This window comes from Panthera pardus, unplaced genomic scaffold (genome assembly GCF_024362965.1).
Source record: "Panthera pardus isolate Hobbes unplaced genomic scaffold, ASM2436296v1 HiC_scaffold_24, whole genome shotgun sequence".
NCBI classification, from domain to species: Eukaryota; Metazoa; Chordata; class Mammalia; order Carnivora; family Felidae; genus Panthera; species Panthera pardus.
Window position 1 is genome coordinate 107121866 of NW_026526810.1, and position 27087 is coordinate 107148952.

Sequence of the window (27087 nt, forward strand, 5' to 3'; positions counted from 1 at the left end):
AGAATCCTTCATACAAACCGTACAATCCCAGTATCTAGGTTGTTCAGTTGCAGGGATTGCTGGGATATGTTAGAGATGGTCACTGTTCACGTAACAGGTCACACAGGATTCAAATACACTAGCAAGTAGTTACCATTAGCCTTTTGCATGAAGGGAAAGTGTAATTTCTCCATCCAAGTACTTGAACAGAGGCAGAGAGGACCTGGCTCGGAGATGCCACCCAATCACTGGAGTATGAAGACTTCCCACCTTTGGAGATCCCGAAGAGCTGCGTCGGGACTTCATACAAATGAGCACATGCACTCAAATGGCCTTTCGGTACCCGTACTTTTGAATCCTTTTTAACACTCCTCTGAAGGGAGTATGAGGCTAACCCCCCTCCCTCACTACAACTGCAATTGTAGGAGTTGTAGGGACTCCCAGAAAGAGTACTGGGACTTGCTTAATAACTGGAAGGGCATTACGGTAATCCTTCCCGGAGTTGCATGGTGGGTGGAAGAAAGTGGGTAACCATGCTTCCAACACACATCTGGGCCCGCTGTCAGTGTCAAGGACAAAGCAGTCTCTGGAAGGGCCAGGGCCACTGGGAAGAAGGGCCCCAGCATTGTTAGATGCTCTTCAAATTGTTCACCCTGGAGCAAGACTCAAACATACTCTTTTTCTCAGACTAGAGAGCCACTGTAATTGGCCAGGCCTGGGGGGGTCCTGGAACTGAGTAGATAGTCCACAACTAACGCCAGTAAGTGAGTGAGTTAGCGTTACCATGGCAACCCCTCCTCCCTCAGGCTTCCAAGGGAAAAATCATGCTCTATCCCATTTCTCTTCCAGTCTAGAGACTTTAAATTCAAACATCTGTTGACAAGGACAGAGGGCCTGTCTCAGTTAAGTGATCTAATCAGTCCTCATTAGCCTTCTCCCCACTCTCTTGGAAAGCATAAAGAAAATTACCTTTGGCACAGAAGAGACTTTTAAACCAAGCTCTGCACAGTATGCCTCAAATCGAATACCTAGTTAAAGCATGTGATTGTAAAAAAAGAGTGTGCCAGGTAAGTTGACACGGGATCTCTAAATGTAGCTGAAAGGACTACTATTGTCTTCAAAGGGCAAATATCTTTCTTAGATCAGGCTTCCAGGTAGAATTAAGTAGTGGAGGAGACAGGAAAATGAATCACCGAGAAATTATTCCCTTCCAAGTTTCTATCATTGAAATTCCCCTCGGACTATCATCTAGCCTCTTGTAACTTCTCTCCCAAATGTCTTCATGATTTCAGTCTCTCAGCCCCTCATCTCTTGGCCCATCCCTCACTTGCCTTTCTGTGTAGCCTAGAGCTTGGCTGTTTTTTTTTTCCAAGTATAATCGCCATACAATGTTACATTATTTTCATGGTTAGCCTTTTGATATTGTGCTTGTGACCTACGATTATGGATGTATTATGATAAATTTTTTAAATCTTAGATCCTTCCTCTACTTATATACATGAACAAATTACCTGTATTTAAAAAAAAAAAAAAAACATGTGTCCTTCCAACTCCTCATTCCGTATTACCACTTTCTTCTTTCGAGTTTCCAGTGGACTTTGCCTTTCTTGCCTATGCTTCGTCATTTCCTGTACTTTTTATCTGCAAGTGGTTTTTGTCTTCGCGTTACACTCCTGAAAAAATTTCCTGAATTCCAAACCCAAGCCTTTTTATAATTCCTCATCTTACCTGTCTCACTGAAAAATTCTCTTGACTTGGCTTCTGGGACATTATAGTCTCCAGTTCTCCAATCTAGTCTACACAGAGCAGTGGATTTAATCCTCCTAATGCAGCTTTGACAGGTTTGCCTTAAAAATCTTTAAAGATTATTCACAAAAGCCTACGAAGTTCAAGTCTGCAGCTTTATGTTCAAGGGGTTCGACTACTAGCTTTCCCGGCCTTTATACCACTGCTCACCTAAATACGCACTTTACCTACCCCGGCCATGGCTTCCTTGCTGTTCTTCAAACGTTACAGTGCTTTACTACCTTGTTATCACTTCTGTCCTGTTGTCCTATTTTCCAAGCTCAGCCGTTTCTCGAGGCCCAGCTCAAGTGTTAGCTTCTGCATGAAAGCCAGCTAGGTGTGCCATCTCACACTTCTTAAATACCTATGGATAAAGAATTAGCAAAACTTCTGCTCCATGGACAAATTTGACCTTGGGTTAGGAAAAATATGGTGGACACATTCTTAAGCAGGCCCCACACTCAGTGTGGAGCCAGGCGCAGGGCTCGAACCCACAAAGCTGGGATCACGACCTGAGCCAAAATCAAGAGTCTCGGACATGCAACCAACTGAGCCACGCAGGCGCCCTGTCCTGTATGCTTTTGATTCAACTGGTGACAAATGGGACCTTATTCAGGTCTTGTGAATCTAAATACTCGAATCGCAAAAGCTCCCTTTGAAAAGTGTCAGAGATCCATTATTTAGCTCACAGCTATTCATTTTGTGGGGGCTTCCTACTTCCCTCAAGATCTGAGGTTAAGACCATGTCTTTTACACCTAGCAAAATCTTTGTGGTTATGCCGTGTGACCTGGGTGAAGGATTTGAACAATCTGAACCTATTTTTTCGCCATTAATAGAGGAACAATTATCTCCAACCTCAAAGGGCTGCCATGATGATTAAATAAGATCTATGTAAAAATGTTTCCTTAGCCGTAAATGCTATGCCTAAGTGCTATTGCTAGGAGCTTTACACTCACACATAAATTAATGGCCTTTCTTCTAAATGTATCTGAACAAAGGTAATAATATTTTCCCACCCCAAACAATAGGAGTAAGATATGTATCTTGTCCAAATAATGCCCAAGGCATTTAATGAGTTGCTATAAATATTTTAAACCAGAGAAGCACAAGTGAAGTCAAACAGTTAAAATCTTCCTTTACGCTCCTACAACTTCTTAGATCGAATGCTGAGAGAAGTAGCATTGTCAAGAAATATTTTAGAAATGCTCAGGTATATAAAATAAGGTACATTAGAGAATCGGGAACTTTGTAATTGGTCCGGTGCAGGTTTCACTTTTAGGTAGCAGTATAAACGATCCCTGTATGAACAGAAATCAAACCTGTTTTACTTGTGGTTGGGGAAAGGCCACACAATCAATACTCCAACCCTTGAACAACAGGGGAACAGTGGCTGTAGCTTGGCCAAACCGCTGAAGGTTTTATCGAAGACTTCACCTCAACAATGAAAGTCTCCCTCTGCTCCTTTTCTGTGTAATGCTGGACATAGTTAAATGTGTATTTCTCCACATTTATTCCAGTCCTACTCTTCCTTAAGCCTTATAAAGTATCATCCAAAATACTGATCTCTTCCTCTTTGCTCTCATTATCCAACATCTAGGACCCGGATGTCTTCCACATTCCTTAGGAAAATCGTATTTTCCTCTTTAAGCCCAATACCAGAAACTGTATTGTCTTTGAGTAGCAAGGGGTCCCATTCCTCCCAAATGTGCTCTAGAGAATTTTTTCAAAAAAGGAAGCCAAGATCACACCTGTTACAAAAATAAAACTATACTAGCAGCAGGATAGGCCCAAATGAAAAATAGGACAATTGGACTCACTTTTGGATCTGTTCCTTTTTCAGTGAGAACATTTTCATTTTAATATCTGGCTGATTCACAGTAAAACATTAACCATAGCTATACATAAGTTGGTAAGGCACCCTAATTTTAATAATCCTTTGATACAGTGATGATACTTCACTAATAGAATCATTATTCTACAGAAAAAGTGAGCACATAGAACTACTAATTCAGAATCCGGTTCTGCATAAAGTAAGAAAAATATTTAAGGCTCTAATGTAGAAGTAGGAGTGGGGACATGGGGAAGGCCAGTCACAAAGCCTCCCAAAAGACTGCCAATCTTAGAATGTGTCAAGATATTGGCTATCGGTGAAGTATGAAGATAGCAGAATCGGGGAATGTACACGGACTTGATGACTGGAGGTACAGAACAGCGTACGTTTGAGTCACAATGTGATCATAGTTCATTAAAAACAAAATTATCTTGTCCTTTACTGTGGTCTCTCCAAGATCCTCCCAGAGAGAACGTGACCAAAACTAAGGAATTAACCTGGCGGCTGCTGCAGACAAGCTATATCACCAGGAAATCTTTCATCATGTTTGCAGCAATGTCAAGTACAAACCTTGGAGTTGCAATTGAGGTTCAACTTACAAGAATGGAAAAATGAGGTAAAAGCTTGTTAGCTTCATATAAACCACAGTGAAATGTATTCAACACACACATAAGCTTTCTTCAAATTCTCTGCGTGGCAGCCTACTGGCTCTGAGACCGATAATGCTTTGCAAGAAAATGCAATTGTTCAGAGACCCTCCACCACCCCCCCCCCCCGCCAAAAAAACAATCACTCAAGGGGAAAATATAGCTAAAGAACATTTATTCATTTTTCACTAAGACTTTATCTGTAGGACATTTAACTAAACTGTCACCACCCCCCCCCCACCCCAACCTGAAGAAGGGTTAGTATAGTGAATGTTATAAAGAAGATATGAACACTTTGAAGGATTGGAACCAACATTAACTGACAAACAACTTCCATCTAAATTATCATAAAAATGTTTAAGTAAAAAAAAAAGGGGGGGAAAGGGGGCAATGGGGGTTTCAGATTGAACAAGATCCTCACATTTCATCTAATACATTCAATCCTGGCTAGAGTATACCAAAATGGAAACAGGGTTCCTATAATACAAAACTTCCACTACAGCACGCTGTACACACCTGTGTTCCAAGCCCACCCCTATCCCCCTACTGCTTCCAATTCAACTATTTCCCGGCCTGCTGGGCCTGCCGACGAAGGAGCACATAGATCTTCTCTTTAATCCAGTCTTTGTTATATGGCTGGTATGTCTGGGTATCAGCTCGGTAACTGAGGAACAGAAAAGTAATAAGCAAAGTTACAATGGTCAATTATCGTCGTGTTTTTAAAACCCCAAATTATAATTGCCCAATGATGGCACAGGTGTGCCATGTATATGTTTAAGCTCATGTATATGTTTATACATGAACTTAATGAAAACATAAAAGAGCTGCTTACATTATGCTGAATTTTAAGCGATAGGAACGTTAGACCACCTAGTGCAATCTTCTAGCAGAAAAAAGAAACCAAGGTCTAGAAATCTTAAATGCTTGCTGTGTTACACATCTACTTCTTGACACAGTATGACCAGAAACTGTGTTCTTTCTCCTATAGAGTTACAAGGTTTATTGTTTCTTTAGTGATTAAATAAGACAAAAACCAAACACTGGTACAAACTTGAGATTTGCTATATACGTTACAATTAACTAAAAAAACTTTGAAAATCTTTGTAAAGGATTAAGAGAGGAAAATCTTTTAACCTATATTTCAGGATTTGCTTCTTAAAATAAATCACACTAGAGGCTGGTGGAGAATTATTAGAAGGTGAATGAGCTTCTTATCAGCCAGGAGTGCAAGGATCGGCATTAGCGAAGAAACTCCAGTGGGACGCCAGGGTTTCTGAGGCCAAGGTATCGCTTAATAGACAATCACTAGAGGTGTATCCTTAGAAGACTCCAATAGTACAAACATTCCAGGTGACCTACCACTGAAATCTAGCTGGGTAAGCAATACAATCATTTTTGGGGCTAAAAAACTAAGGCCTGGGCATAAAAAAAGCAGACAATAAGGAACCACAGATTGGACAAAAACAAAGCACTTCAGCATTTCAAAGCCATGTGCGTCACGTGGTAGAAACACTATAAGGGATTCCAGAGAGGCAAAGATGGAGTTTGCCTAAAAAACAACAAAAACCCAACAACAACAACAAAACAAACCTTAGGGATACTTTAGAAAAACAAACTATCTAATTTACCAATTATTGTTTTATTTGAGCCAGAAGTTTCATTTTTTAACTTCTCAGCAAAAAATTATATACAAATACAAGTGATAATAACGATTAAGAAGTTACCAATTGCTGGGTATTACTTTAAGTACTTATTTGAATCAACTCACTCAATCTTAATTACAACCCCTGAGTAGATACTATCACCTCCCCCCCTTTTTTTAATAAGGAAAAAGCAAAGAACAAGCAACTTATTAGTTAAGTGACTTGGGCAAGTAGTAGAAGCTTAAAACACTCTTGGACAGGAGTCCTCCTCACTACGAAAACACTAAGTTAGAAACCTATGCTCCAACTTTTAGCAAGAGAGACAAACTCCAAAGTCAGAATGTTTTATACCAGTATATTCTTCCCCTGGATAGTAAGGTCAGAATCTGGTTTATTAAAAATGTATAAACCTTCTACCTTAATAAAACGTTTAAAAAAAAAAAAGGACATTTTTCATTTTTATTAATGTCCTTTTGTTACGAGAAATATTCAAAAAAAATTAAACAATTTTCTTTGATTATTCTTTATTCATGCTTCCTAATTAAATAAGGGTTAATCTAGTCTAATTCGGGTATGGTACAACAGACTACAATATTTACATCAACACTGGGAAAGAACTAAAAAAGGAATCGAATTTTTCAGAACTATACCCAGGTGGGACTTATTTAAACCATCTCCCCCAGCAAGATGACTTTGGTTTGTGAACATTTAGGAATCCATCAACTTGCACGCCATTTTTCAACTGAAGAAATAATAATGCCTTTTTTTGTGGCAAGTTGTGAGTTGACAGCTGTTTACTGGCACTTGAAATCAGACAATTAGCTGTTAAATTCATTAACAAAATCCCTAGCTCTTGGTACAGATGAATCTTCTGTGTTATGTTCTATGAATGCAGGTTTATCCAAGAACAGAAGCCGTGGGTCTGAGCAGTGAAATTAGCCAGCGTCCTCACTGATACCAGGTTGTCTCCTTAATTAGGAGTAGTACGTCTGCATTCCAAAACTGAGGATGAAAAGACGTCCCTTTGTCTTTAGGCAAACAAGGAAAGCCTGTATATTGAAAAGGCCATTATTTTAAACTTAAAAAGCTTATTTAAAAAATCCTAACCACTCTCCGAACTGTGAAGAAATTTGTATTCTGATTTCAAATATATGAAGTACCAAGCCTCCAGGCCTAAATTTTACTATTAATGCAGTCAGTTTGTCCAGGGTTTAATTATGTCACAAAGTATCAACTTATTTATTGCTCATTTCCTCCTATATGGTTTAAACAAGGAAAATCAGAAAAAGTCCTATGTCGCTGCCATGTAAATTTGATAGAAGCAATAAGCTCATGACAATTTACAAAAATGGACTCAATTCCTGGTCTGAGGAGTAACAGCCCAAGTCACAACCCTGATTAAGGAAAGGAGCAGGATGTGCTACCATTGGAAGCACCATGGCAATAGGTGACCTCTTTGGAAAAACACCTTATTTCTCCTGAATATTCAAATAACAAAGTCATATGGGCAAAATGGTTTTAAAACCTAAAGTTGACTCAGAGTTTTCAGAGGGGCGCCTGGGTGGTTCAGTCTGTTAAGCATGCGACTTCCGCTCAGGTCATGAGCTCGAGAGCCCAAGTCGGGCTCTGTGGTGACAGGCTAGAGCCTGGAGCCTGCTTCAGATTCTGTATCTCCCTCTCTCTGCCCCTCCCCTGCTCACACTCTGTCTCTTTGTCTCTCAAAAATAAATACACATTAAACAAAATTTTTTTTGTAAGTTTTCAGAGACCAAAAAAGTTTCATTAGAGATCGAATCCTAAATAGCTACAATTTACAGTCAAAAAACCCAACATAACACCTCTTTAAGTTAACAGTATAGTTTAACTCCCATGTGGAATTTGAAGCTCATATCATTTTACTCTTAGCTAATTTTAAAGAATTCATCTACTCATTGAAACATAAAATAAAACCCTGCCCTGACTTGGTCAAGCTAGTTAAAAATGGAGTTTCTGCTATATACTCAATACCACCGTGCTAAGCAAGTATTAGATCCCCTCAAGTAGTCCTGTGGGTAGATTTCTCTAAATTTTACAAACAAGCAAACTGAGGATTAGCAATATTAAGCTCATCTGCCTGGGTGAGGTGCGGCGGGGGGCTAGCTAATGACAGAGCCAGGGTTCAAACTCAGCTGTGTCTAGTTCTAAAACTCCAGCTAGCTCTTAACCCACAATCTCCTGAGGGGAGTAAAACATGATCCTTGGCTTTAAGTAACTCCCCATCTGCTGAGAATGTGTGCCACATCCCAAAGCATCAGCATTAGGTACCTGATGTCTCAACAAGTAGTTGTTATAAAATAAGACAGCTATTCATTTTTAAAATAAAATCAGTAGTTCATTTGAAGAACAAGGTGAGGGCACGCATGTGAACTCTATTAAAATCTTTAAGTTCCAACTGAAACATCTAGTGTTCAAGCTCAAGTGTGAAAATGTCCCAAAACAAACACACCTGGAACAAAACTGTATTAAAAACACCATATTTTCATCAGATAAAAACCTTACGATTTCTCAAAACGTAAGACAACTTCAGCATGAGAGAAGTCACATTAGATTCTTTCACTTTTATTGAGACCATCCTATCAATTCCAAAGATAGCTCTGTAAATGGGAAGCTCTGTAAATGTAAATGGGAAAAAAGGAAGATTACCAATAATTTAAAAAAGCTACACCTCAAATCATATTATAAGGGTGACGTGCATTTGTACAACCGATATTTACTCAGTACCAACTATGTGCCAAATACTATTCAAGGCACTGGGGCTACAGCAGTGAACAAAAACAAACCTCCCTGCTCTCAAAGTCTACAAAGTAAATGTATACATTATTGGTGATTTCATCCAGTAGATGATTCTGCCAACATCGGGGTCTCTCAGTTCCTTGAACTCCTCTCTTCCCGGAGCTCATCTCCCACCCTCCCTTGGCCAGATAGCTTTCCAGCACCTTCAGTCTCCCAAATTCAAGCATCTCATTCTTGCACTACTTCCCAATACCCCAACTTCAACAACTCCGTGACCCCACTGGGACCTATAACAGATCCTACCTCTGTCTCCACCCCACCCCAACCCCCACTTATGTTTCACAGTCATTCAGTCTCTTGCAGGATACTTCCTTACATACACCCTAAACTTATAGCAAAATCTTTGCTGATTCTCTACCTGTAGAGCCTCACCTGTAATCCACCCAGGCTAAGATTGACTAGGAAAAAACCCAACACCATAATGACTAATAATTCCATCTTAAATTCATTATCAGGTACCTCAGAAATCACAACTTGCCCTAATCCCTTCACCCTCCTAGATTATTTTGCACCTCTTTTCACAAACCTCCAACATCTTCCCCCTCATCCTTAATTTCAAATGATTCCTTCCTGTTTTCCTGAGATAACTAAAACAACCATAGTAATTTCCCCAAGCTCTCCACATCTGCCTGCCCTCCCTACTCTATTTAATGAAATGTCTGATATCCTATCTAAAGCCATCAATTTCTCCCCCTCTACTAGATCATCCCAACAGCCTGCAAACTTACCATTATTTCTCCCCCCTTTAAAAAAACAAAATTAAAAAAAAAAAAAACTTCTTCTTCCAGCTATAATCCCATTTCTCTGCTTTCCTATCAAGCTAAATTCTTCAAAAAAGTTATTTGTGTTGGCTGCCTTTTATGCTTCCCATTACCTTCAACTCCCTGAAACCTGTGAAGATTTCACTCCTGTCTCTCTTCCAGAACTGCTTTGGAAGTCATCAAAGACTCCCACTGCTGAACCAGGGGTCAATTCTCAGTCCTCATGAATTTGGCCTATTAGTAATATGAAATACTTTCAAGTTGGCTCCTAGGACATCACCACCCTTCTGCCCCTGCAATTTCATGTCCTGTGCTCTCCCCCTCACGCCTCTGTAGCTTCACAGGCATCCTTTCCATCTCTATTTACTGCTCAATTCCCAATGCCTAGAACAAGCACGGTATACAGTCAGCACTCAACCAACGTTTGTTAAATGATTATGTGTTGCTTTTTCTGTATGTCCTACTATAAGCAAATTAACTATAGATAATACAAGCCAACACAGAAGAATACCTACAGCCCTGTTGGCCTCTTATATGAGCTTTTTATATTGAAATAGTTACAATAAAACTTTCTTATTAATACATTTCACTAAAGACCAGACCTGAATCACTGGACTGTTTTCAGGAAGCAAAATAAAACTCAAATGTTCCAAGGAAATGCGAATTTTCCACAGGAATCTTTGGTGAGACAGCAAGTCCTGGCCTGGCCCCAGTGGTAATCCAGGAATCCCAGGAAGTCCCTGTGAATAAGACCTATATATTTTTCAAGAGCGTATTTACTTCTAGCACAGTATCTGGCATGTAATTAATATTCAAGCAGCTGATGACTGAAGATGATCTTATTATAAGGTACTCTCATTTTCCTTTGTCATGAAAACAGCATCATCTTAGCCAAAGCCAACTGCTTTAGGACAAAGACTTTAAGGGAAAAAACAAACAAACTAAAAAAAGACTATTTGGTTCAAGAAACAAAGAAGCACTTTGAAGGACTTTGAACTTCTTCTTCAGCATTCTCTCTGCATATTGATGGCTACCAATTAGCAAAACTATTAACTTTTCCTGTGCCATTAGCTCTATGTTACCAACTTAACTTACAAGCCATACGTAGATGAAATATTACTACACAGTAGTCAAAATGCAAAGATCAATGTCAGGCACACAGTGAGCTCCCAATACCAAAATCAAACAAATGGATAAACAACAGAAAGATACAACTTAAGAGATATGGTGGCCGATACTTACACAAGACAGCTGAGGTCTGCCAGATCATCGATAAAATCAAACAACTGACTGATATCATATGTGATAGAGGGGCTGTTGGGATTCATTCTCTTCAGATGTTCTTCATACATTTTACAAACGCCTAAGAGAGAGGAAAACCAAGATCTTACAGTTGTATAAACTTTAGGCATGAGTAGCAAATATATAGCAATACCGTAATATTTTATTTTTACAAAGTTGGGCTGGGAAAAGGACAGTAAGTTGACCACTTTTAATTTTTGTCACTAGTGGATTTCTTTAAATTTCATACATTTGCCAGAATGTTAAGTATATTATGCCTTAACAATAAAATGATTACTTCAAGCCACTAGATCTAAAAGAACTTTAAAGACCTGTCACAGAAAAGTTCAAACAAGTGATGACACTGTGGGTCTGCTTTCCAATTTTGATACAATGCAAGAACAAAAACAAAACTGGCACCAAGGAAGAGATTATTGTAAGAGCACCTTTAAAAAAATTTTTTCTTGGGCTCCTGGGTGGCTCAGTCGGTTAAGCGTCCGACTTCGGCTCAGGTCATGATCTCACGGTCAGTGAGTTTGACCCTCCCCCATTCATGCTCTGTCTCAAAAATAAATAAACATTAAAAAAAAAATTAAAGAAAAAAATTTTTTTAATGTCCATTTATTTTAGAGAGAGAGAGAGAGAGAGAGACCAGGGAGGGACAGAGAGAGAGGGAGACAGAATCGGAAGTAGGCTGTAGGCTCCGAACTGTCAGCACAGAGCCCGATGCGGGGCTCGAACCCACAGACCGCGAGATCATGACCTGAGCCGAAGTCAGACACTAACCAACGAGACACCTGGGTGCCCCTTTCTATATGTATTTCAAAGTGCATATACGGTATCTATTAAAAAGCTAAATTATATCCGAATTAGGGCTTTTGATTGGTTCTGGTACACACACTGTGATCAAAGAATATCACTCACGAGTTACTGAACAGAAAGATGAAAAGTGCAAAGGAAATAACCAGGGAAAGAAATTCACCATTTATCTTAAAAAGGCACTGACCCACTTGCACCATCATACTTAATGGTGAAAGACTGGATGCTTTCCCACTCAGATTAGGAACACTAGAGTACCTACTCTTGTCATTTGTATTCAACATCATATTGGAGATTCTAGCCAAAGTGATCTGACAAGAAACAGAAATAGCAGGAACTCAGACTGGAAAAAAAAAAAGTGCAACTATGTCTCTTCACAGATGACATGATCTTATATACAGAATATCCTAAGGAAACCACACACACACAAAACCATTAGAACTAATAATAAATGAGTGCAGCAAAATTGCAGGATAGAAGATTAATATATAAAATTCAACTGTATTTCTATACCCTAACAATAAATGAGCTGAAAATGAAATTAAGAAAACAGCTCCACGAACTTACGAAAACAGCATCAAAAAGTAAAATTCTTAGGAATAAATGTAATTAAAAAAGCATACGACATACACTGAAAACTACAATGTCACTGAAAGTAAAGACTTAAATAAATGGAAGATCTCGTGTTCATGGATCAGGAGACTTAACATTAAGATGGTAATGCTTCCCACAATAATCTATAAATTCAGTGCAATCCCTATCAAAATCCAACCTATTGTTGCAGAAATTGGCAAGCTGATCCTAACGTTTGATACAGAAATGCAAGAGACCCAGAATAACCCAAAGAATCTTGCAAAATAACAAAGTTGGAAGACTCACACTTACCAATTCCAAAACTCACTATGAAACTACAGTAACAAAGACAGTGTGGTATTGCTTATGTATAGGCATACAGATCAATGGAATAGAAAAGAGGGTCCACAAAGACAACTTGATGAAGAAAGAATAGTCTTTTCAACAAATGGTGCTAGCACAACTGGATAGTCACATGCAAAAGAATAAAGTGGGGCTTAGACTTCACACCCTATACAAATATTCAAAATGGCCCAGAGACCTAAATGTAAGAGCCCAAACTATAACACGCTTGGAAGAAATTATAGGCACAAATCTTCATGACTTTGAATAAAGCGATCAGTTCTCAGATATGACAAGACCAAGAACAGAAGAAAAACATATATAAATTAGAGTTTATCAAAATTTAAATCTTTTGTGCTTCAAAGGGCACTATCAAGAAAGTGAAAAGACAAGCCACAGACAGGGAGAAAATCTTTGCAAAACACAGATCTGATAAAATACCGTCATCCAAAAAATACGCAAAGAAGTCAATACTAAAACTCAACAATGAAACAAAAAACACACCCAAACACCTCAATTAAAACGTGGGCAAGAGATCTGATCAGATACCTTACCAAGGAAGATATACAAATGGCAAACAAGCATTATCAATATACTCAACATCATGTCATTAGAAAACTACAAATTAAAACAAGACGTGTTGGTATATACCTATGAGGATGACAAAAATCCAAAACACTGACAATACCAAATGCTGTGAAGGACGTGGAACAGGAATCCTCATTCATTGCTGGTGAGAATGTGAAATGGTAAAGCCACATCTGAAGACCGTTTGTCAGCTTCTCACAAAGCGAAACAGTCTTACCATATGATCCAATAATCACATTCCTCAATGTTTACCCAAAGGGCTTGAAAACTCGAGTCCACACAGAAACCTGCACGAGTGTTTGCAGCAGCTTTATCATAACTGCCAATACCTGGAAGCAATTTGATGCCCTTCCCTAGCCAAATGGATAACCAAACTGTGGTATATCCAAACAATGGATTATTCAGCAATAAAAAGAACTGAGCTATCAGGCCATGAAAAGACATGGAAGAACCTTAAAAGCACATTGTTTTTTTTGAAAGAGCCAGTCTGAAAAAGCTATATACTGTTTAATTCCAACTAGCTGACATCTTAGAAAAGGTGAAACTACAGAAACATTAAAAAGATGAGTGGTTGCCAGAGGTTTTGGGGGGAGAAAAAGATAAAGCACCAGAGATTTTTAGGACAGTAAATGGTGGATACATGTCATTGTACGTAAGCCAAAACCCCAAAAAATGTCCAAAGCAAAGACTCAACACGAATGGAAAATATGGCCTTTATTCAATAATAATAATAATGTATCAGCATTGGTTCTACAATTTTAACAAACGTATCACATTAATACAGGATATGTAAGTAACAGAGGAAACAGGGAGGAGGGGGTAAGGGAAGAAGGGGTGTGCTAGAATTCCTGTACTTTCAAGTCCGTTTGCCTGTAAACCTACAACTACTCTTAAAAAAAATTAAATCTATTAATTTAAAAAGAAATGGAAGAACCTTAAATGCATACTAAGTGAAACAAACCAGTCTGAAAGGGCTACGTACGGTAATGATTCCAACTCTATGACATTCTGGAAAAGACAAAACTATGGATGCAGCAGGAAGACCAACAGCTGCCAGAGTGCAAAGGGTGAAGTGGGGAGGGATGAACAGGTGGAGCACAGGGGTTTTGGGGTTAAGCGAAAATGATTCTGTAGGATATTGTAACGATGGGTACATGATGCTATGCATTTAGTAAAAGCCACAGAACTGTACAACATCAAGAACAAACCTAATATAAGCTTCAGTTAATAATTTTAATAATGGACTTTAGTTCATAGCCGACTTTAGTTAGTAACAATAATGTACCAGTGTATCAATAACGGGTTCACCAACCTTACCAAACATACAACTCCAAATGCAAGGTGTTATTAATGGGGGAAACTGTGGAGGTGAGGGGTACATAGGAACACAGGAGTATATGGAACTCCTATAGCAGTACATAGGAACTCTGTATTTTCCACTGAATTTTTCTGTAAACCTTAAAGTGCTCCTAAAAATAAAGTGTATTGGGGCGACTGAGTGGCTCAGTTGGTTAAGTGTCCGACCTCAGCTCAGGTTATAATCTTCTGGTTCATGAGTTCTAGCCCCATGTTGGGCTCTGTGCTGACAGCTCGGAACCTGGAGCCTGCTTCAGATTCCGTGTCTCCCTCTCTCTCTGCCCTTCCCCTGCTTGCACTCTGTCTCTGTCTCTCTCAAAAATAAACATTAAAAAATACATAAAAAAATTTAAATTAAAAAAAATAAGTAAAATGTATTAAATTAAAAAAATAGGCTTCACTAATATCAGCAAAGATTGGCAGAGTACCGCAGAATCAAAGACCAAACATGATAATATAAGGTAAAGCAATAATGTGCTAAGGCAGCATGTGCACAAAGTTTACCATGGTCAGAAGAGGAAGGGTCCTAAAGAGGGGGAAGAACAAGAGCCTCCTCTTCTTTTAAAATTAAGAGAACCTGCAATCAGGAAGGCCTGGTGCCAACTATCTAGAAGCTGTCTCTAATTATTACCAGTAGCTTTCCCCCCCCCCAGATCTACCCACTGTTGGCTTTAAATGGACAGATTTTAAGTCTAATCCAGTTAGCTCTGGATAATCAACAAATTCGGGGACATGCCCAGCAGCAAAAACAGTTGACTATAAAATTTTTACAGGAAGAAGTGAAGAATGGACAATTTGCAAAAGGGCTCGGAATGTCCACACCTGGCTTACTTGATGTAATGATTAAATGTAAGGATGAATCCAATTTGTGACGATCCGATCTATGGGCTCTCACCTAAGGGTTTATGGAGTAAAGACACACTCACTATTCCCTTCAGGGTGGTGCCAATTTATCAAATGCACAATAAATTATACTTATTTGGTTCCATTTGCCTTTATTCTCTGAGATAATTTTTATTTTCTAACACAATGATGGACTGTAACCAAACCTCAACAGCTTTTAATGTTTATCTGTTCAATGAGCGGACTAATAGGTTCTGAAGGCATCCCTAGAGCCTGCCTTACCGCTATAGTGCTGGAGTTTAACCAGAATACTTAAAGAATACCTGTAAGATATTTACCTAACATAACAAAGAACATCAACATAAAAATGGGAGGCTTCAGAAAGTCATTCATTGTAATGATGAGCTGGATAAAAAAAAGGTAAAATAATATTTGCAGCAGAAAGACAATACATATAATCAGTGTTTCAACTTTCAACAAATATGGTCCTTAATATCTTCCTTCCCCGTTCAAATTAGTAACTCAAGAAATGTGGAGGAAAAATAAGCCCAGTTCCTAAATGAGACACAGTCTACAGTGAATGTCAGGAAAAAACAAGCAAACTCTTGACTAGTGTTTAAACTCACCTTCCATGCACTCATTCACAGATTCATAGTCAGCGTAAGTTCTGCCTTCTGGCCTCTTGGTAGGCTGTACCAGCAAAATGGTGTGAGACTACAGGGGAAAAAGTGATATCAATGTAAGTTTCTAACTCATATTTGAGAAATTCGTAGTATGATATAAAACCCTCAGTCATGACACAAATGGTTATTAAAACACTATTAATAAAATTTTTAAAGAAACCCACTATTAATTAGGGTGCTCTTCCTACATTTCTGCCTTTATACAAGTGCAGCATCAGAAGATGGACAGCTTTGGGGCGCCTGGGTGGCTCAGTCGGTGGAGCGACCGACCTCGGCTCAGGTCATGATCTCAGGGGTTGTGAGTTTCAAGCCCCGCGTCGGGCTCTGTGCTGACAGCTCAGAGCCTGGAGCCTGCTTCTGATTCTGTGTCTCCCTCTCTCTCTGCCCCTCCCCCACTCATGCTATGTCTCTGTCTCAGAAATAAACATTTAAAAAAAAAAAAAAAAAAAAAAGAAGATGGACGGCTTCTCTGTAAGGTCTCTTCAGTCTCTCAGTCCTTAATGGCTGCTTTCTTGAACTCCTGTTGTACTTACTGCCTGTAAGCATGCAGCATAAGCTACCCTGTACTGTTTTTTCTTTCCTATCTTTCTTCCCAACTAGATCACTTAGGTTTTCTATCTCCACTCGTCACTTTCTATCTTTAGCCCTATTAAGTTCCTTAATAAAATATCAGATGTGGGCTGATAAAAGGAGAGAAAAAGTGAAACACTATTAGTGATTGCAAGCACTGTATCGATCTACGTTCTTTTTCCAATCTCAGCACAACAGTGGAGTTACATCTTATCCGTGGCTTAGACTCCAACGTGAAGGCAGAAGATAAACTGGCAGCACAAAATTAATATATATAGTTAACGTTACCCTAGAGAAACCACTGAACTATTCACCCAGTAGGTGACTCACCTTAAAAGCCTATGCTATCTCAAAATCCTGTATTTTTAACCACTAGGATCACACAAAATAGATGATCACACTGTGACAAATGTGAATATGCCTGAAGAATAGCAAATAGACTTAACATCTTCCACCGCATGCTCACTGAGGGGACATGTTTTCGTTAGTGGGTCTATTTCAGTTTCTGTGCTATTACAACTTGGGCTGGAAGGGTCCTTCTTGTGGAAGTAGTCCTGTGTACCACAGGATGTTCAGCAGCATTCCTGGCCTATTCCCACTAAATACCAGTAGTACTGGAGCCCCCTGTCTCCTCCTGGGCAAAACTATGACAACCTTCTCCTCTGCTGTACTATTATTTTTGGGTCGCAAAAATCCTTTATGACAGGCCCCCCCAAAATGTTTTGAAATGATAATTTTTAACAACACCGAAATAGACAAGGCCTAGAGTTTCCGGATAGACACCCCCCCAAAAAAAAAACCAAAAAAACAAAAGAAAACAAAACAAAACAAACCCAAAAACCCAAAAACCAGTACTCTGAACACTACATACAGCGCAAAGGAGGGGGGTGCCTGGGTGGCTCAGTCAGTTAACACTGGACTTCTGATTTTGGCTTGGGTCAAGATCTCATAGTTGGTGAGATCAAGTCCCAAGTCAAGTGGAGCTTAGGGCTGACAGTGCAGAGCCTGCTGGGGATTCTCTCTGCCCCTCCCCTTGCACTTGCATACACGTGAGCTCTCTCAAAATAAATAAATAAACATTTGAAAAAAAGGAAAAGAAAAACATTAAAAATAAAAAAAGCAAAGGGGGGTGCCTGGGTGGCTCAGTCGGTTAAGCATCCGACTTCAACTCAGGTCATGATCTCACGATTCCTGAGTTTAAGCCCCACAACCGGCTCTGTGGTGATAGCGCAAAGCCTGCTTTGGATCCTCTGTACCCCTCTCTCTCTCTGCCCCTCCCTTGCTGGTTCTCTCTCTTAAAAGAAATAACTTAAAAAAAAAAAAAATGGCAAAGGAATTGCTCATAATCCTCCCTCTCCATCAAGAACTCATTCTTATGAAAAGTTTGAGGATTTGAGATAAAAATAGAACTTGGTGACAAGAAATGAAGGGTAATTCTCACCTATAATGACCATAACAGTCAAGGCCTCTGTTAAATAGGGATTATAAACCAGAGAAAGCAGTTTATTAGATTATTTGTTACATAGAAGTTTTTGTAAGCCACCTACTTAAAAAAAGTAGTTTCAATGGGCCACATGTTGAGAAGAAAAAAATTTTATAGAAACCACATTAGCATTCCTGCAGTAGCACCTGCTCGGTACATTAGCCATACTAATGGCTACTACATTAATTTTGTTCTTACTCTAATGCAAATTAAATGACTAATTTACTTAAGAGAATAAAAATATGGAAACGGCTACTCAGTATGTTACTTCTTACATCTTAAAATGAACCTCTGACAAATCTCACTATTTTCAATACTTACTACCCAAAGACAAGGATTAAAAACTACTAAGAACAAAAAACTACATTTACAAAGCTGTAGTCAAAACAGGTATTATTTGGGGCCCCTGAGTGGCTGAGTTGGTTGAGTGTCCAACTCCTGATTTTAGCTCAGGTCATGATCCCAGGGTTGTGGGATTGAGGCCCCTGTATGGCTCTGCGTTGAGCGTGGGGCCTGCTTAAGATTCTCTCTCTCTCTCCCTCTGCCCCTCTCCCCTGCTCATGCCCTCTTAATAAAACAGGCAAAGTGGGTATTATTTTTAAGCGGTAGTGCCTTCCTGTCAACAGTTCAAGATCATAAAACTTCCCAAATCAGTTTTAGTCACATTCTTTTTACTGGAGCTATTTTCGAAGCCCTTTTGTGTTATTAAAAAACAAAGATAAATATATATGCAAAATATAAGCACATAAAAACAAATATATATACATATATATATTCAAACTTGCCACAATAGAAAAATAAGATTATAAAACCTAAATCAGTAAAAATTATGCAGAATTACCTTAATAAAATCCTTATTCTAATTACCAAGCACAGGTGAATCACTTTAATGAATAATCTGGCCTTATTAACTTTTTAAATGTTTATTCATTTTAAAGAGAGAATGTGTGCAGGGGAAGGGCAGAGAGAAAGGGGGGACAGAGGGTCCAAAACAGGATTTATGCTGACAGCAGAGAGCCCAATGTGGGGTCTCGAACTAATGAACTGTGAGATCATGACCTGAGCCAAAATTGGATGCTTAACGGACTGAGTCACCCAGGCGCCCCCGGCCTTACTAACTTTTTAAAAGTCTCACACACATGAACTCTTAAGAATCATTCTCCTGCTACAGAAATATTATGTACGACTTGCTCATTAGCTTCAAATGCTCCTCCCAAACGAACCCCCCAAAAAATCCAAAGCTGAAACTTGTATCCTTGATAAAGCAAAAGTATTTAAGATTGTTGAACCAATAATTGTTTGATTCATATACAAATTCTAATTTTTAATGCTACTTGGACTGATAAGGAATTATCACTGATATCTGCCCAACAGAGAATGGGTTGTTGATATTAACTGCTGTTACTTTCTCGGATTTTAATCTAAGTATTTGAACACAATACCAAGTAGTGACTTAAAAAGCAAAGAATGAAAACTCAGAGTAAAAGATCTAAGGTCACATTGATAGTATGACAAAACAAGAACTGGAAACCCGGTCTTCTAATTCCTAGTCCTCTCTGGGAAACTATGTGGAATCAAACACTAAAACATCTCAATTTAAAAAAGTACAACCTTAAAAAGCTGTTAACCACAGCTCCATAACTTGTTAACAGTAACTGCAGCAATCAGAAAACGAAAGCTGAAGTGTGGAAGTAACCATGATTCCTCATAATCCCTAGGAGCATCTCCTTTTTGGTGGAATAAAATATAAAACACAATCAAAATACCCACTTACTCCACTACCACCCTGATTAGACCCCCAGCTGAGCCTATCTTTTTCAGCCTTCAGTCCCAAGAGATTATGAGTAGTAAATTACGAGTAAGTACAGGATTGAGGGCTGCGAGAAACGCCAAATCGGGCATCTGGAATCTTGGAAAAGAGAAAAAACGTTCTATGTGTACTTAAAGACAGAGCACAGAAAAACAAAAGGAAATAGCCGAGAAGCACATTACAAAGCAAAGACGACCCCTCCCGGCCCACACGCTGGGTGCAGAACGCTGCATCTGTCAGCTTTGGGAACTGGTTTGTCATACATCCCTCGGCCATTGTTCCTGCACTCGGCCAGAGAGTCCGGTGGGACAGAGCAGCATGTCCACGCCTGCCTCTATCAAGCAGCAATTGGGAGAAAGTGCATCCTCCACACCGCACGCCTCGCCGGAGCCTACAGGCGGGAGCGCAAACGCAGGGCGGACCCGGGCTCCGGGGCCTAGTGCCAGGCCCTGCCTCTCCGCGGCGGGAAGGGGAAAGGTCGAACCACGACCAGGAGGGCCGTGGAGCTGCACGCTCGCTCTGGATGAGACGAGGAGAAGATGTACAGGGCTGGGATCGCCCCAGAGGCCGGGGGATCGGGGAGCCGCGGGGGCCTTTCTCACCATCGCGCCAAACTCTCTCGCTGCAGCCGCTGCCGACACTGCCGCCGCACACGAGCTTAGCTGCAAAGCCGCCAACAGCCAATCCCCGCGAGAGGAGCCGCCGGAAGTCGTCAGAAACGCACCGCGAAAGAGCATTTTGGGCCATAGAGGCGCACACATTTCCGGCAGCTAGAGTGGATACTGACTCTGTCACAGCCATCTTGGATAAGGGCGATGGGGTGCGCAGGGAATTGCTGCAGAACTTGAAAAATAATCATTTCTTTTCAAGACGCTGTCTTCCGTACTCTTGTTATTGGACAGGCGCCTAGAGTGATCACCGATATAGACTGTGACTCCAGATATCTTTCAATGGCCCTATTCAAAAATGGCGGTAGCGTAAGACTCCTGGGCCATAGGTCGGTTGTAACCCGGAAGTACTCTTCTAAAGGAGGGGGCGGTGAAGCAATCCGGAAGTGGATGTAATGAAGAGGTGCCACTTGGCGGCCATGGCAGCTGTAGTATCGGTGGCTCTGGGTCAAGGCCCAGCGGAGTGGAGTAATATGGGCAGTATCGGGTATAGGGCAGAGACAGCTTTGTATCACCTTCGCTGCTGAACCCCTAAGCCCATCGGTAGAGACCTGCAGGACTCTTTCCCCATTCTAGACTCGGAGGAGAGTTTGCCGGGACTGGTGGGCTGGTCCCAGGCTGGCGAGAACCGCCCCAAGGAGGTAGGGGAGCCGGGAGGACGAACAAGTTTGCTTGGGTTTTCCTCCTTTTCCTGCTGCCACCTGGGACGTTGTGGAGGGAGTGGGTCCATTGTGCCACCATTCCGACGATTGAAGAAATCGCCCTTTGCATACCTTTAACTGTTAACGCTAGGGAATCCAGTGACTGGCGTCTGAAAACAGGGATCGGGACCTGAGATTGCTGAAAGTTCTCTCTGGTGCTAATATCAGCAAAAAGGGACTGTTTTCAGGTGCGTTCCAGAGAAGGGTTTCGTGAACACATCTGTTGGTGAGGAGGACGAAAAAACTGGAAAGTCCACTTGTCTTGGAATCACCACACGCGTTTAAGAACCTAAGCACCCTTTGAAGCCTCTGAAAATTTGTAGTCTGGTGGCGGTGGGTAAATAAAGGAGGACAGAATGGATGATTTCATCTCCATTAGTCTGCTGTCTCTGGCTATGTTGGTGGGATGTTACGTGGCTGGAATCGTGCCCTTGGCTGTTAATTTCTCCGAGGTAAGAAATTCTCAATTTTCTGTCAGTTGTCAGGATGGCTGCTAGGAAGTACTGACAGTTGTAAAGGGAAGCGGTTTCCTCAATTAAGCTCAGAGCTAAAGATCTTCGTAGGAAAGACTATCTTTTTAAAAGATGCATAACATTTCATGGGGCCCCTGGGTGGCTCAGTCGCTTAAGCGTCTGACTTCGACTCAGGTCATCGTCTCACTGTTGGTGGGTTGGAGCCCCGCGTTGGGCTCTGTGCTGACAGCTCAGAGCCTGGAGCCTGCTTCAGATTCTGTCTCCCTCTCTGCCCCTCCTCATTATCACTCTCTCTCTCAAAACTAAACATTAAAAAAAAAAAAAAAAAGATGCATAACATTTCATAATAGAAACAAACCTCATTTTAGGCACTAGAGCCCTTAACTTGGGGTGGGTGGATCCACTGAAGATCCTGGGGTACTCTGAACCTTGTGAAATTGCATACAAAAATTTAGGACTCTCTGCACACTTTCCTGGAAAGAGGTACCATAACATTCTTTGGATTCCCAGAGGTTCCAAGGAATCAAGTTTCCAGATTGCTATCAAGGAACATAAATGGGGAATATTATTTGTCTGTATGCATTGAAATCAATATACTTTATCTTTTTGAGGAAATGAAGCATAGTTTTTTGGGGGGAGAGGTAATTTTTTTGGATTAGAATCCAAAATTTTCTGGTTTTTTGAATTAGTTTTTTGTTAATACAAAAATGAATTCATGCTAACGAATGAAGATAAGAAAACTAGATTGTTCTTAACTCACATTTCCTTTTAAAGAAAGAGAGCATTGGAATGCATATTTGAAGTTGTTTCAGATCTTTACTTAGAAATGAAATTTTTGTTAATATGTTTTGACATTTTGGTTAATTTGTACATTTGTCCTTATTTGCACAAACATTAATGAGTGGGGAAGAAAGGTGGAAGCATTGTTCAGTTAAAAGTGCGGATAAGTTCCTCATAAAGAGCTCACAGCATGCACAGTGCTCAGACATCTAGGGGAGAAAACCCATTACATTTGGAAGGAACAGGATTTCATGAGTATTTGGGGGTTCAGCAGTAAAATAGGCCCAGTTTCACCGCCAGTCCTGAAAGAGCTTCGTGAGAGAGCAAACTGATAGACCAAACCTAACCCACAGACTTAATTTGTTAGGTTAGCACAGTATTTAAGGTTGTTATTGCTTTTTTTTTTTTTTTTTTTTTTTTTTTGTCTGTATTCCCTCAAGGCAGTAGTTGGCTAGAGCTGAGCAGTGGTAGATTGTTAAGGTCTTTGGCTGTGAAGCCTGCTTCACTCATTTGGGCCACCTGCTGTCCAGTACTTTGTAAGCCTGCTTTATTCTGCCTTGAACCATATTTTCTATTAACTGCATTAGAGTTGAACTGGCCTTATGAGGGCTAATATTTGTGAGATTTAAGTTGGCGTATGTATTTAAAAACTTAACTGAGGTAGCATTTATCAAAAATTATAATGTCTTCAAATAAGAGATTAATGAAATTTTATTTGTATAAAGTGCTGAGAACTTTTCCAGTTTCAGTATCTTCTTGAACCATTTTGAGTGGTTTTTGCAATATGCGATCTGCTATCTTCTTTTTCACTGAAAGGAAATGTGTACATGAGTGGTGTAATTAACCAAGCCATTAATAAAGGTAATTAGTATGACATGTCATTTATGGCTATCTGAATTGATGGTCAAGTGGTCTTTTCCAGCTGTAGGCCTTAAAATGCTATAAATCACATTCATGATATTCTTTTATTATTACAGCAGGCACAGTCCATTTTGAGCTCGTAGAATAAAAATGAAAATTATATATAACTTAGACATGTTAGAATTCAACTGATGTTTTTTATCTTCTAGAAATTAAGCATTTTTTCTAGACAGATTATACTATTATGTATTGATGTATCATGAAACTAGTGAGATGATAAATGTGTAAAAACCAAACTTCATTCATGGAGGCTGGGAAGCAGTTTCTACCTTTAGAAAATAGTTCCTAAGCTTCTATACTGGCTAAACAACTTTCCTTTAAAAAATTTTTTTAAGTTAATTTATTTATTTTGAGAGAGACAGACAGCATGAGCAGGGGAGGGGCAGAGAGAGAGGTAGAGAGAGAGAGAATCCCAACCTGGTTCCGTGATGCCAGCGCAGAGTCGGACGTGGGGGCTCAAACCCACGAACTGTGAGATCATGACCTGAGCCGAAATCAAGAGTCAGACACTTAACAAACTAAGCCACCCAGGAGCCCCTGAACAACTTTACTTTTTAAGGAAATCTGGCTTTTTTTAGAGACTAGCATTATTATAAATAAAAAGACCAATCTAATTTATTTTACAGTTCACTTTCATCTATATGGAAACATATGCTTTTTATTCATGTTCTTAATCTAGCTGCTGCTTTTATTCAATACAGTATTTTCCCCTTAGAATTTCTCAGACAGGAATAAACGTTCAAAAACCCATTAATTATGGCAAAATTAGTGTTTAGAAATGAGTTAAAATTAAGTAACCTGAAAATTGCTGCAGCAGTGGTGCCTACCTGCTGTATCTGACCATCCGGCTTTATGTGACAGTGATCTCATCACTGTCTTCGGCATTCCTTGCCCCCAGACCAACTTTCTTGATGCTTTTCTAACTTCTTTCTTGCTTCCTTTATGTCTAAGTGATTTCTAAAATGAAGGAAAGGAAAATCTCTGATTCCTTTTTTTTTTTAATGTTTACTTATTTTTGAGAGAGAGAAAGAGAGACAGAGCACGAGCGGGGGAGGGGCAGAGAGAGAGGGAGACACAGAATCTGAAGCAGGCTCCAGACTCTGAGCTGTCAGCGCAGAGCCCGATGTGGGGCTCGAACCCACAAGTCACGTTCTCATGACCTGAGCGGAAGTTGGATGCTCAACTCACTGAGCCAGCCAGGTGCCCCAAAATCTCTGATTCTTGAAAATACTTATGAGCAACTGATGCTGAAGATGCTCTGTTCTTCAGCATATGGGAAGGAGAAAAACTAAAGTTGTAAAGAAGGCCAGAGCATGCCTTACACAAATGAAATCCCGTCTGGTAAAGGAGTTGGAACCACTAGGTTAGTACTATCTTACGATGTTAGATTCAGTTGGTAACGAGCAGTTTTCTTTGGCTCTAAAGGAAAACGCTACGTAAGTAGGTGAAGAGCCTACAACTTAACGTTACCTGGAATTAACCCAGCTTAGCAAGTGCTCTGACTGATGAATGAAGTTAACAGCCATGACCGAAGTGAGATGTTAGATGGGTTATCTGAGGATTGTTACTTACCTGAGCACGTCTCCTCTTTGCCACAGAGCTGGTAACAGAGAGCAAGCTGTTCGCACCAGAGCTCTAAGGCAGTGCTCCTCCAGCTATCTGGTAGATGACTAGTTTTTGGTCTTGTTTAATTTCCATTCTATTGCAGACCAATATATTTAAAAAAATTAAACACTAAAAAAATGAAATGGAAAAAAAGGCATATGAACTACAAGCCCAAATGCAGTGTAATCATATTGAAGAGGCATACGATTACTTATATAATTGTAATGTTTCTATCATATACAGTGTGCTGAAGGCTTTGTCTCAGTTTCACACTTCTCTTTTGCAGACCGGTTTGGGTTATAATGCCATCTTCTTCCTGTGTTAAAATCGTATAAACCCATAGGTATGCAGCTGAAAGTAGTGCTGCTCTCACTTCAGTAAGGGATTCAAGATGACCAGTAATGCGCTCGAGCCCCGGGAACTGTCTGGGACAGGTAGTGTAGTTCAAAATCAGTGTCGCTTTTTGAACAAGCTCTTTTAACAGCCAGATCTTTCCTTTTAAATGACCTTATAGGACTGTTGTGAGGATGTAATGCATTAATATAAGGGCGAGGCTGTATTCTAGGCCATAATAAGAACTTTAGAAAATGTTGAGGATTATACTCCTTAGATTATGAAAACTTCTTCAAGGTTTTCATTTTTAGAACTTTGTTCTAAATTATAATTTTTTCTAAAGTTTATTTATTTTGAGAGAGAAAGAGAGAGGAGGGGAGGGGCAAGGAGAGAGGGAGAGAGAGAATCCCAGGCAGGCTCCACACTGTCAGCGCAGGGCCCAGCACAGGATTCGAACTCCTGAACTGTGAGATCATGACCTGAGCCGAAACCAAGAGTCGGATGCTTAACCAACTGAGCCACCCAGGATCCCCTTAAGTTATAATTTTTAAGACTTTATTTTGAAACAGACTCCTAACAGAATTCCTCCATCCCATTCTCCAGTTACAGAAACTTCTCAGCGTTTTTGTTTGGAATCTGAAAGGTCTTGTTTGGGGATTGGCATTCCTATTCACCATGAATGTTCCATTTGGAGAGACCAAGCCTTCTCTAGTCTGCCTGCCTTATAGTATTTTTCTTAGTATTTGCCTTTTTTTTCTTCATTAGTTCTCATTTTAAGCTTTGTTTTATTTTTCGTGTGTTTAAAAGTTTTATGTCTAATTATCATAACTCATTCATGATAAGTATCTTTGGGACTTTGAGTCACCAACAAAACAGACATTTGTGTCTAAGGAATAAATTTGTTCAACATGCTTTTCTGACAATTGGTTCTTTTTGAAATAGATGTGACAAAGTGGTATTTTTAGAGGCTTTTGCATTGTCTGGTATATTAACGTTTTATTCTCTTCAGGTAATGCAATAAATGTGATGCCTGTTTGGAATTTCATTTCTAAATTCAAACAGTTTACACTTTGCTTTCTCTCTACCCATACCTGGAAAACAATTATGTCTTAGAAGATTATTGTTTCATAAGTGTCTTTGCTTGATAAAAATGTTTGGATCAAATAAAAACTAGATAAAATCTGGTCCAATATTTTCCTGAAAAGCTTTCTTTTCCCTAGGATATTATGTGGATAAGTGCTATTGAAACTTATCTGTTTAATAATATTAATAATAGTTAATGCTTATTGAGCTCCTTCTGTGAAGTGCCAGGCACCGATACGCGGTATCTTATTTAATCTCCAAGAGGAGACAGATAGGTACTGGTATACCTCACTTTACAAATGTGCATACTCAAGGCTTGGAGAGTGTGGTAGACACTGGTAGAGGTGGGATTTGAAACTAAGTCAGTTTGACTGCCAGTCCAAAGCACTTGACCGTTAGATATTTCCTTTTCTGATGAACACTGTAAAGAAGGAATGAAAGACCATGGGTCTAGATTGGCACCTTAGCTCCCCAAATTAGGAACATCATAACACCACTAACTTTACCTCCATTAGGAGATATCCCCAAGTTAGGAATATCTTTCACATCACGGACATTCTACCTTCCACAGTACATCTCCTGCCTTGTGCTTTGTCAGTGTAGCAGAATTGAAACTACAGAGGTAAACCACCTTCAAATAGCATTGAAACCTTTAAGAAAGAGCGGAATATATCCTAAATGCCCTTAAATTGACAC

At 39.8% G+C, this 27087-nt stretch overlaps 2 protein-coding genes and 1 long non-coding RNA gene across 5 annotated transcripts in view; 1 reads left to right on the plus strand and 2 right to left on the minus strand.

Annotated features, from left to right (window-relative positions):
- Positions 1–4401: 4401 nt before the first annotated feature.
- Positions 4402–20579, minus strand: ERH (ERH mRNA splicing and mitosis factor). Its single transcript, XM_019451414.2, has 4 exons — positions 20430–20579; positions 15908–15995; positions 10722–10842; positions 4402–4907 (listed from the first exon to the last, which is right to left on the minus strand). Exons 1-4 carry the CDS (start codon positions 20562–20564, stop codon positions 4805–4807), a joined length of 447 nt encoding a protein of 148 aa, XP_019306959.1. The 5' UTR covers positions 20565–20579; the 3' UTR covers positions 4402–4804.
- On the minus strand, positions 8464–10713 carry LOC109268258 (uncharacterized). The gene is made up of 2 exons (XR_002080541.1): positions 10082–10713; positions 8464–8535 (listed from the first exon to the last, which is right to left on the minus strand). It is a non-coding gene; the product is annotated as an uncharacterized LOC109268258 (long non-coding RNA).
- Positions 20580–20670: 91 nt separating the features above from the next.
- The window catches only part of SLC39A9 (solute carrier family 39 member 9), a 52324-nt gene continuing 45907 nt past the window's right edge, over positions 20671–27087 (plus strand). For 2 of the 3 annotated variants that reach the window (XR_008417249.1, XM_019451413.2), the window contains exon 1: positions 20733–21648. Coding sequence is in view for 2 of the 3 variants with exons in the window: in XM_019451413.2 (XP_019306958.2) it covers positions 21553–21648 (96 nt within the window). In the remaining variant the exon portion in view is untranslated. Of the gene's footprint in view, positions 21649–27087 lie in introns of all 3 variants that reach the window. The other variant, XM_053889535.1, reaches the window with a different exon arrangement.